Source organism: Prunus avium, chromosome 5 (assembly GCF_965620075.1).
Source record: "Prunus avium chromosome 5, drPruAviu1.hap1.1, whole genome shotgun sequence".
Taxonomy (NCBI): Eukaryota; Viridiplantae; Streptophyta; class Magnoliopsida; order Rosales; family Rosaceae; genus Prunus; species Prunus avium.
In genome coordinates this window covers 21,628,562-21,640,805 of record NC_142288.1, presented here as the reverse complement: position 1 = coordinate 21,640,805, position 12,244 = coordinate 21,628,562, and the positions used below count along the sequence as shown (strand labels likewise).

Here is a 12,244-nt window from a genome sequence, read left to right as displayed (position 1 = left end):
TGCATTAATGGAGTACTCCACTTTGTTTATTTTTCCAATAGAACCGGCGATGGTATCCCAAGATGCTACAAAACCTTTAAAATATGGATGAATATTGGAAATAGTTCACAATCTTCCCATACAAAACCGAAATATTTTTGCACCTACACAACCAAGTAAAGAATAGTATACAAAAAGCAAAGCCATCATGTTTTTCAATCAGTATTTTGTTTTTCTGAACTATTGATTTTTGCCCGGACACCTTTAGCAGATGATGAATTATTCAGTTAAGAAGTGTCTGCTTATGCAACAACAAATAAACAAGAATATTTTAGGAGGGATAAGTTATAAGGTGTTGATATTCTATCATTTTGTTGGGATTATATGGGATAAATATTTTTTCTGAGCAATCCATCTTCTACCTTCAATTTGATAAAAAAAAATTCCTTTTTTTTTAACATGCTTTAAATGTAGGGAGTTAACTTATCTTGATCTACAATCCCGTTCTCCTGATCACCAAGGGTCTAAGGAATTTGTGGTCACCCACCTTGGATCTAATCTAAGGGTGGAGAAAAAACTGATTTAAAAATTCATGTTGTATTATTTTTACTTAAATAAAACAAGTTTTTGTGGAAACAAAACACGTTCTAAACTCTTGCACAGCCGCCTCCAACTCCATGGAGGTCGACGCCACTATAACCTTCAGTCCCTCCTCATGGTCCTCTTTAGCTTTTCCAACTCCGGCATTGCGAATTCTTCCAATTTAATTTTTCATTTATTGTGGATTGACAAAGATAGAAGATTTTAGGAAAACTTAAATTTGGGGCTCTTTGAATTCTTTGGTTTCTACCGTTGTTTTTCATTCTCTTTTTGGTATATTGTTGAGAAGTTGATATTTGTTGGTTGATGATTCAATGGTGTATTGGTATGTTTGGAGGTAGGCAGTGGCTAGCTTCCTGTTGAACGTGTTTTGTTCAGTCGACAATAGAAAAAGATAGAACCTGTTTTGTTTGTTTGTTTTTTTTTTTTTTAACACAAAATTTTGTTTTGTTTAATTTAAAATAATTTAAACTAAACTTATATGGATTTTTAAATCAATTTTTTCTCCACCTTAAGATTAAATCCAAAAGTGAGTGACCACAAATTCCTTGGACCCCTGGGGACCAAGAGAACGGGATTGTATTTTGATAACTTATAATGAAATGTAATGCCATCATTATTCTCACACTAAATGCTCATTCGATATGATGCAATTCATATATTTTAATTATAATTTCCAGTTTGGTATAAAACACAATAATAAATGATAAAGAAAATTCTTACATCAAGATAGCATTTTATAACTTGAAAGTCATGCACATGTGATGTGATGATTACTTGAAACTTTTCTGATTTGAAAATAAAGTCAGTTTTTTTTTATCCATACTCATTTTTGTTTCTCCTCACTACTACAAAACTGCTCTAAAGGCACACTTCAAAAAGCACGGAAGAAGGATTCTCTGATGTGGAATGGTGTTGGATCCCGCGTGGAGCAAATCGTGATGCCCATGTGACTGCAGCGATAGGTTTAGTTTAAGGTCGGTGTTTCCGCAAGGATGGGCTAACCAGCCACCTCCATCCCTAGTGCGGGTATTGGTTTCTGATGGACTTCTTAGTCCCCCATAAGTGTAATAGTTTGGTTTTTTTTTTCTATGGGGAAAATCTATGGTTTTTAGACTCTGCGAGTTTAGCCTTTTTCCCTTAGTTATCTTTTCTCTTCAGTTTAGTGGCTTCTTGTACTCCTCTTTTGCTCTTAATTGAAAGCCTTTTCGTCCACAAAATAAAAAAATCTCATTTAGCACAAAAAAATACTTAAAGATGTCTTTTACACAAAAGACACAGTAAGTAAATGTGTGTTTAAGAATGAATTTATTTGCGCCTATTGAAATTTGAGCACGACCTTTGTGTCCAATGCTAATATCAACTTCCATCTTGTTACCTCTCTATCAATGAGAGTAATTACTGTAGTTTAAAAGTATGATTAATTGTTCTTTCATAGGACACGACAATTTTTTTTGGGCCTTCAGGTTTTATATAATTTTAAAAATAGTAATTTATTCTATTTATCAACTCCTCGTTTTAGGAGAAAAAAATTTATCTTCTCCTCCTTTTGCCTTCCCCCATACTCCTCCTCCACCCTTTGCTTTCCACAAGATCAAAACTCTTATTTTTAGAAACCCAAAATGAGCCTCCTTTATTCTCCTCCTCCTTCGATTTTACTAATGTCTCCCTTCTCTCCCCATCTTCCTCATCCTTCCCACCGTCCTCCCCAACCACAACATCCCCACTATGAAAAGCACTTGGAGCAGCTGAATAATAGGACCAAGAATAAGAAAATTCAAAGAGATCGATTACATGGAGACAACGATTCCAATAATCCCATGAACAATTGTAAATTGAAAAAGGTGAAATCTTAAATTTGATTCATTCTCTCTCTCTCTCTCTCTCTCTCTCTGTGGGTGCTGCTCTAAATTCTTATGGATGGTCGAATACATTCTTTGTGAAAATGAACGAAAATGAAAAGTTTGCATTTTGTAGGACAAGCCTAACAAGTTTATAGTTTTTCACTGTTCCAATTGTAAGACAAAGCGATTTTTCTTCGACTGTATTGAAAGATGGTAAGTAAGAAGATGTTGACAGTTTTAATTTCAATGAGCTAATTGTGTATTTGCATAATTTTCATTTATACCCAGTTCTTAAATCTAATTCTGTATTTATTTGCGCAAGTTTGGTTAAAATTTTTAATTTAATTTAGTGAGCTCATTGTGTTTTGCATTACTTGAAAGAGAGAGAAAGTGGCGGCGGTGGAGAAAGGAGGAAGTGGCGGTGGGGAGAGAGAGAGAGAGAGAGAGAGAGAGAGAGAGGCGAAGTGACGCTGATTTGGATGGTGGAGGGATGTAAGAGGTGGCGATGGTTGGCAACCCTAATTTTTTTTTTTTTTTTTAAAGTAAATACATTGGGCACGGATGAATGGTTTGTGTGTATGTACAAAAGTCAAATAAAAAACAGCAATTGATGTTTTCTGATATATGCCATATACGTGCCCAAAAGTATTGAGTTTAAGACACGAAAAAGTAAAATCGTGCCCTATGAACAATGGAAACTCCTATAAAGGAAACCGACTATTTTAAAATGGCTGCATTGTGACCATCAGTATAAAGCACAAATAATTGTGCCTTTTTTGCATTAAAGAGCACAAGTAACAATTGTGCTCAAAACCAAATATTTTAGTAGTGCCTCTGTTTTTTTTTTTTAATCAACAAAAACAATCATGATTTTCTATTTCATGCATCCGAATGGACGATGAGGGAGTTGCATGAAGTTGAATAAGAAACTTCAATTTGTATGAAAAGATAATATTCATGGGTTGGGTGGCCCTAACTAGATTTTCCAAATGAGCTACAATTAAGATATACTTGCAAAACTTAAGATATATCTTAATCTCTGCTAATTGTTGTTAATTAGCAGTATTATACAGAAATTTGGTTTGTGTTTCCACGGTGAAATTTGCTTCAAAAGTTTAAAGGACTACCAGTGATTCACTAACTTAATGATGGATGATTTAATTTGTTACATATGTTTATGATAGTTGATTATCCATCAATTAAGATAACAGAACAGCCCATGCCAGTCTTCTAATCAAAAATCCCTTCTTGCATCCAAATATATACAAAATGTGATCCAAACAACCTAGTTTATTACATATTTGCTTCATCAGCCACAACACTACCCAATTTACTAGAACTTGAGCCCTACAAGCATGCACACAACAGAATCAAAAGGCTACTTATCGATCATTCGATCCTTATTCCCCGAACCTCAAGGCTTTCCAGCTCCTTGGGCCTCTTGTAGTTCTTCAGTAGCAAAGAGCAGCAAACAACACTGACAGAAGAAGCTGCCATTGCAGCTCCAGCTATCCATGGTGGTAAACGATATCCCGTAGATGGAAAAAGGACCCCTGCAGCTATTGGAATGCCAAGAACATTATAACCCAAAGCCCAGATGTAGTTCAAGCGAATACGAGAGAAGGTTTTCCTGGAAAGGTCAATGGCAGTTATCACATCCTCCAAATTGCTCTTCATGAGAACAATGTCAGCTGCCTCAATTGCAATGTCTGTTCCTGCACCAATTGCCATTCCTACATCTGCTGCCACAAGTGCTGGTGAGTCATTGATGCCATCTCCCACCATCGCCACGGTGTAGCCTGAAGCCTGTGGACAAGAAAATTGAAATGAAATAAACAAACTCAGGACTTAGAGTTAGGCTCTATGACTAGTTAAGGTGTTAACATGAAAATGGTAGAGTTAGATGTCTAAAGGATGTCATGGAGCAAAACTCAAAATCTTTGGAGCAAGTCAAGAACTTCCTCTTGTAAGTTGTAACAAATTAGTTAAATGTACCTGCAATTCCTTCACTTTCTCTGCTTTCTGCTCGGGTTTGGCTTCTGCTATAACGGTTTCAATTCCAACTTCCTTGGCAATAGAATTTGCAGTTCCCCAATTGTCACCTGTAACCATTATGCTTCTCACTTTCATAGACTTGAGTATGGAAATAACTTCTTGAGCACCGGGTTTCAGTGGATCAGATATGGCCAGAACTCCAGCCACTTCTCCATCTATAGATATTAAAATCCCAGTTTGAGCCAGTCCTTCAGCTTCTGCAAGTAACTCTTCTGCATCAACTGGAATTGCAATGTTGTGATCCACCATCAAGCTTTTGTTCCCAACAATTATTTCCTTGTTTTGAACAATGGCCTTCACCCCATGGCCAGTAATGGAGACAAAGTTGCGTGCTTCTGGCCACGAAGGATTCTCTTCATCTTCTCTGAACTTTTTGGCATACTCAACGATGGCCTTGGCCAAAGGGTGCTCACTGTTCACCTGATATGTATGAATCATTCAGAACACCAATGTTTTAAATGAATGTTGATAATAATGAACATCTAAAGAAATCTTCATGAATTTTTTAAAACATGAAAGATAGGTGTTTCACATTTTGAAGCCTACCTCAGCTGCAGCAACAAGTTCATAGAAATCGCTAAGCACCATATTTTTCAGGAGTCTTGTGTTAACAACCACTGGCTTCCCAATTGTGAGAGTCCCTGTCTTGTCGAACACGATGCAGTTCACCTACAACATCATCAATCAGCTCTATAAGATATATACAAATCTGAAAATTCTGCGAGACAGCACCTAAGGGTTATCTGAGAGAAAAATTGTTGAAACTGTTGGAGAACAAAATGAACTATGCTATGCATAGACCTCCTTTATCAGTCTCTATCTTTTTGGAAATGCAACATCAAAATTGCTGAAGATGCATAATAAACACTCTTGCATGTCTCAATGCACCAAAATTCCATATTTGCATCTCATAGAAAGTATCAAACTGCAAGAAGGATTTTGATTTCTAACCTTATGTGCACTTTCTAATGCTTGTCCTCCTTTGATCAATACACCTTGGGATGCACCTACTCCAGTTCCAACCATGACGGCAGTTGGAGTAGCTAGGCCTAAAGCACAAGGGCATGCTATAACCATGACAGAGATTCCAAACTGGAGAGCAAGCTGGAAGCTATCCATGGAAGACGGTATCCAAGATTCTGGGTAGCCATGGAATTTTCCAGCCAAAAACCACGAAAGCCAGGTCAAGAATGAAAGCATGATCACCTGCAAATTGAAAACCACTTCTTAAAAAGAGCCTCCAATATCCCTTCAATTAAACCAAAAAAAACAAAACCATAAAGAAACTGTAAGCAACTATATTATAACATTTACCAGTGGCACAAAGTATTTGGAAATGCGGTCAGCAAACTTCTGCACAGGAGCTTTGGCCATCTGAGCTGACTCAACAAGCCGCACAATTTGGGAAAGGGAACTTTCTGATCCAACCCTTGTTGCCCTGATATGCAACACACCATTCTCATTCAAAGTACCTCCAATGACTGTATCACCCTTTCTTTTTGCCACCGGCCTTGCTTCTCCTGTTATCATACTCTCATTCACATGGCTTTGCCCCCAAGTCACATAACCATCTGAAGCTACTTTCGCCCCGGGAATAATTTTAATGACATCATTCTTTTGTATCAACCTACTATCAATTTCTTCTTCATTTATAACATTTCCTTCTCCATCTAGTGTTAACATAGTTGCTGTTTCTGGTGCCAAGTCCATCAGTTTGGCAATGGCATCAGATGTCTTCCCCTTAGCTAACACCTCTAGGTACTTCCCTAAGAGAATGAATGAAATAAGCATGGCACTAGTCTCAAAGAAATCAGTACCCTTAAAATTTGGAGAGGTAGCAGCTCTCAGCACAGAGTAGACTGAGTAAAAATAGGCTGCATTTGTTCCCAAGGCGATTAACACGTCCATATTAGCCGAACCATGTCGCAATGATTTGTATGCCCCAGTATAGAACCTCCGGCCTATGATGAATTGCACTGGAGTGGACAGGATCCACCTCAAAAGCGCCCCAATTTCGAGCATATTCACAATTTTGGTTTCTAGGCCATGCTTAATTCCAGGAATGTACATGAAGACCATGGAGGTTAAAAACACTGGAATAGTAAAAACCAAACTCCACAGAAAGAATCTATAATACTGCTTAATTTCCTCCTTTCTATGAGTATCTCTTCCTGCTCCACCTCCAGGAAAAATATTTGCCTTGAAACGCCTGGACCCGGTTGTTTCAATCACATTGATGAAATTTCTTGGCCCTGTCATATCTGATTTGTAAGAAAGAGAGATTTTCTTGATTTCAGAATCAAATTCTATAGCTTGCACACCAGGGAGTGCTTGAAGAGACTGTTCAAGTATTCTCATTGAATGATCAGTCCGTACGCCATCAACTTTAAGCTCTATCCTGCTCATGTCTTCCCCTGTAGAAAGAAGTATGCCTTCGAATCCGGTGTCTTCAATGGTTGTTAGCAAATGATTGTAGCTCACAATCTTTGGATCATAGTGAACATCTGCTTCTTCAGTTGCTAATGCAACTTGAGCTTTTTGTACACCATGAACTGCCTGCAAAGCTGATTCAACAGTGGTGGAGCAAGAAGTGCAAGTCATTCCCTTTATCCGAATTCTGCATACCAAAGTGGACCTCTCATTTCCTTCATCATTAATCAGTGTGGCTTGAAACCCAACATCTTCAATCGTCTCCCGAATCGTCTCCTCCTATAAGATGTGAGGCAACAGCTATAAATAAAAGGCCAAGTACCATGCATAATCTTCTGCATAAACATAATCCAACTTCCCCTGCTAAAACCTTGTAAAAAAATGACTCTACACAAGTGATAACTGGCTGAACTAATTAAAGTGTCTCCAAGATCACCTTCTATTCAAAAACTTGATCAAATATAGTATGAGAAATGAAAACACATAGAAGCTACTGTTTGTACTAAAGTAAATCAAGTTTATCCTTTTGTAGCCATTACTGATATGGATACATATAGAAAATTGTTTTCTCATAATTGCAACATCCTCCGCCATACTGTTCAGCTTTATCTGGGAACAAATTCTGTGACATGTTATATATGGCTAAACAAATTAAGATTATACTCCATAACAAGCTAATTGTTTCTTTTAAAGGTTAATTTGTTGTTAATAGAAGAACATAATGGAAGTTTAGCATGAGAGAAAAACGTTTCTAATAAGACAAAGTCTTTCTCATAGGCAAAGACACAACAGCAGTTTCTGACTCAGGGTGCAAATCAGTTCTGTATTAGCTTAAAATGGTCTGCTCAGCTAAACCCCACGTGGTCTTTGAATCAGATTCAAAGGAACTCGTTCAATCAGTGAAAGGAAATATTTTGAAAGGTAGGTAGGTGGATGATTTATCCTATCTTCTCAGCTATTCGGCGACAATGTGGCAGCTTTAATTCTTGCTTTTGGAATTGGGTCCCCCGAGGGGCAAACCGAGCAGCGGTGCTAGTGCGTCTGTGCTGGAGGCGGACGAGCTCCCCTTATGGAGGCGTCATAATTACTGGTCTCTAGTTCGATCTTTTCTAGCTTTTGTGCTTTATGTTGTCGTTTTTTACTTTCTTTCTGTTTTATCCTCCTTTGTCTTTCTTTCGTTGAATGAAAGTACTTTGACCAAAAAAAAAGAAGCTCAAATGTTTGAGGCGGCTGGTGAAACTGTTGTGAGGAGGAGTCATGTATGCTATCAATTTGATTTGGTTAACATATATGCATATTTGACACAGCTTATATTTTAATAAGTTGTTTTTCAGGTTTTAATTGGTGTGGAAGGGAAGTCTTCTTTTTTTATATTAAGGAAACATGAGCTTTGGAAAACTCTACAATTACCCCAAGTCAAAGATTAGGACAATGATTAAGACATTTTGTCAGTGGAGGCCGTGAATTGAGAGGTTGTTAGAATAAAGCAAGATGCTCTAATATTATATGTTCCGTTTTAAGGTTTTAATTATATCAGAAAGAGAATTAAATGAATACTTGAAAACCACATCAATAGCTTAAATCTAAGCACAACATAAACGCAGAAATGATAAACAGAATATATGAACTATTTATTGCTAACAGATTATTATAAGCATAACATCATCAACCCAAAAGAAGAAGGAAAAATAGAACAGGTTATGAACTGTTTTTTACCAACTCCTTATTGGATTAATTCCGCAAGGGACTCGTAAGTGGTTAAGAACAGTTAATTCCATCTCGATTTCGATCTCATATCCATGTACATAGAAAATCTTGTTAAAACAACTGAATTTTCTCCAGAGATCGACTTAGAAACCCCCAATTTTGCATCAACCCAGTTCTAATATTAATAGGAAAATTTCTGTGTGTGATGAACATGGGCAGAAGCAAATTGTGTACAATTGGGAAAGCTAAACCGCAAGAACCGTGTGGTAGGTGAACTAAATCACATGTAAGACGGGCCATTCCAAAGACACATTACGTAAATCATGGATACCACCCCAAAAAATCACAAAACAAAGTTAAAATAAATTCCCATGTGACATCATCAAACAAAACAAAAACAAAATGAAAGATATCTCTTGAAAGTAAAGTGACTTACGTTAACGTAATTGGGAAAGAACATGACTTGCGCCCGGTTGTTCAAGACGTCGACGACAGCCTCCCGAATCCCCGGGAGCCTCTTGACGGCCTTCTCGACCGATCCCGCACAGGCTGAGCAAGTCATGCCGATGACGGAGAACATGGCCTTGGCCTCAACCTCCGCCATCAGGCGAGTCTCCTCTACCCCCACGCCCTTCGGGTACTTGGGCATCGACGGATAGTGGGGCCGGGGCGACAGATCGCCCCTGTTCTCACTGCGTATGCATAGAGCCAAGAACTTGGTAGCCATGAACGTAAAGGTGGTCGGTTTCTCTGATCGAGCTTGTTGTCTCTGAAAGAGAAAAAAAAAAGAGGTAAAAGTTTAAAATTTGGAGGGCAAATGTATCAGCCAAGTTTGGGACGTGGGAAGAGATTATTTTGAATACAATGAGTATTTAATGGTGGGAGGTTCCGTTGCGGTGCTGGTGGGTCCCACTAAAACTTAAGTTCAACGCTATCAATACTGTATATATAATTATGATAAATCCTACAAATCTCAGGAGGAGAGTCAAAAGTTGTTTTCCACTGAGCTACATGCTTACATCAGAGATAAACTTTTAGGATTTTTTTCCATTTTAATTTTAATTTAAGGAGGATAAAAGCGAAAATTAAACTTTTGTTGTAAAGGATTTGTTATATCCTAAATTTTCTCTAGGAAGTACTTCTATTAATAAGTGCTTTTAATAAAAGCACTTTTATTATAAAAATTATGAAAATTCAAGTGCTTCTTAAAAAAGTACTTGGGAGTGCTTCCTGTAGAAGCACATATATAGCATGTGCTTCATAGAAGCGCTTCTAACTTTTTTGCCAAACGTTCTTAGAAGCGTTTTTAATTATTAGAAAACACTTTTAGCCTTTTCAGAAGCACTCCCAAACAGGCCATAACTGTATTTGTAGAATCATATATTTTTGAAAATATTTCTCCACTATAAGTATTCGTTGAATCACAAGATCGTTTACTTTTTTTTCAAAAGGATAACAAATTCATGTCTATCCCTTTCTTCCCCCCTTTTTTTTTGTTGGCTAAAGGCAAAGATGTCTGGTAAAGGTTTTTCCTATAGAAGGTTGAGTTCCAGGTCATCACCTAAATTTAATATAGTAGGAAACACTCAACGCTGGAAAATGAATAGAAAATTCACAATTTAAGGCCCGTTTAATAACTATTTCAATTTTAATTTTTAGGTTTCAGTTTTTGTGCTAGAATATAGAGGAAAAGGGGGGAGAATAAAAGTGAGAATGAGAGTAAAGATGAACTTGAGAGGGAAGGATGAGAGGAAGGAGTAACAAAAGTGAAAACAAAAACTAAAAACTGAAATCTACTTGAAATTGTTTTCACTTTCAAGTTTTTGTTTTCACTTTTGTTACTCCTCCCTCCTATCCTCCCTTCTCATTCTCTCTCTTAATCTCATCCTCACTCTGACTCTCATTTTCTTATATACTCTAGCACATAAAATGAAAACTAAAAACTAAAAATGAAATGATTCTCAAACAAGCCTTAAGAAAACTTAATATCGATGTTGTGTATATTCATTCTACTCTCTTGGCACTCAAAATGGATCCTTGAATAATGAAAACAAGAGTAGTAATTAATGGCCTAAATGGAATAATAATAATAATACTTGGAAAAGAAAGAAAGAAAGGAAGAAAAAAAAACCATTACAAAAACTTGCTTTTTTTAATAAATGTGACCAATTATTTGGGAGAAACAAACCCATAATTAAATAAGAAAATCAAGGATTAGAGCTACATGAGGTGTTTTAGAGAGAAAGTGAGAAGAGAGAGAGAGAGAGAGAGAGAGACGACCTTTACTTGAAAGATAGTGTTAACTGGCAAGCAACCTCTGCAAGCTATTGATGAGTAGCAAGTAGTCAAGTATCCCTCGATATATAGACATATATATCTAAGAAAATGAGAGTGAGAGTGTGACATATAGCAACTTCTTAACGTAATCCAAAAAGGTGTGACATATGCAACAATAGCTTACTTAATACATTTTAAAAAAATGTTTTAGAAACCCCAAAAATAAATACAGACACGACAATGCTTAACGTTATTAAATACTCTTTTGTATCGTGTTGGTTGTAAAATTGTATTCCTATTCTGCAAACAGTAATTAGTTATATACTACTGGTATCAATTCAAACGTTTATTTTCAATTACTAAGTCTTGGTATATCCTTTACAATGGTGTTTACTATTTACCAAATATGTGTATCGATCACGACTGACTCTTACATTATAATATTAAACAATTTCAAATAGATTACCTAACTCTTCGTGTATAAAATACTTCAATTTTGAATATTGAAAGAGGTCCATATTCAAATGTTCATTCTGGTTGATTAGAAAAAAAGAAAACAACTTTAAATAGAGAGGTGATTTGTATCACATTTACCGATCACATTGCTGACACCTCTATTAGGATACAAATAGTATTATTGTTACTTTATTATGGTCGACAAGAATCGAAAATAATCGGTATGAATTACTTTATTATGCTAAACATTTTAATAACAGTATTAGTTCCAAAGTGGGCTTACGCATGTGCTTTGCTTTACATTTAGAAGCCTTATAATAATATTGTTGACCTTAATTAGATGTCGAATCCTCATTATATCAATGACCTAGTGGAGTGGAGCACCTCTATTTTTATTGTTTAAACGAATCTATTAGTATTTGATTTTATATCTTTGATATAATGTTGATCCCGCAATTTGTTAGATTTGACAAATAAGATTCTCAGTAATTTGGTATCTTTGGCAAATAAGATCCTCAGTAATTTGGGATCTTTTGGCAAGATATATGAGTTTAATATAATATTAGATTCTCCTTGTTACAGACGACCTTAGATTCACAGCAACTAAAATAGTTGGAAAAGGGAAGTTATTAGAGTCGAGCTTTAATTTGTTGCAGCCGCCCTTAGATGCAGTGCACGTGAAAAAAAAACTAAGCTGGGAAAAGGCAGGGAAATATGACTATGAATCTATGATTAAGGTATGTAACTCCAAGAAATACCTAATTAACAGAAACAATTATAGATAATTAACGAGATATGGAATTTGTGTTTACTACATGTCGAAGGAATATTTTGGAGAGTGCGACCACATATAACCATTTGTTTTTAACTGCGTCCGATCACATATGATCGCATAT

General features: G+C 36.4%; 1 protein-coding gene across 1 annotated transcript; it reads right to left on the bottom strand.

Annotated features, from left to right (window-relative positions):
* Positions 1–3,556: 3,556 nt before the first annotated feature.
* LOC110758031 (putative copper-transporting ATPase HMA5) lies at positions 3,557–10,956 on the bottom strand. Its single transcript, XM_021959815.2, has 7 exons — positions 10,896–10,956; positions 9,052–9,384; positions 5,793–7,187; positions 5,430–5,684; positions 5,025–5,147; positions 4,419–4,898; positions 3,557–4,229 (listed from the first exon to the last, which is right to left on the bottom strand). The coding sequence occupies exons 2-7, from the start codon at positions 9,340–9,342 to the stop codon at positions 3,813–3,815; spliced, it is 2,961 nt and encodes a 986-aa protein (XP_021815507.1). The 5' UTR covers positions 9,343–9,384; positions 10,896–10,956; the 3' UTR covers positions 3,557–3,812.
* Positions 10,957–12,244: the final 1,288 nt, after the last annotated feature.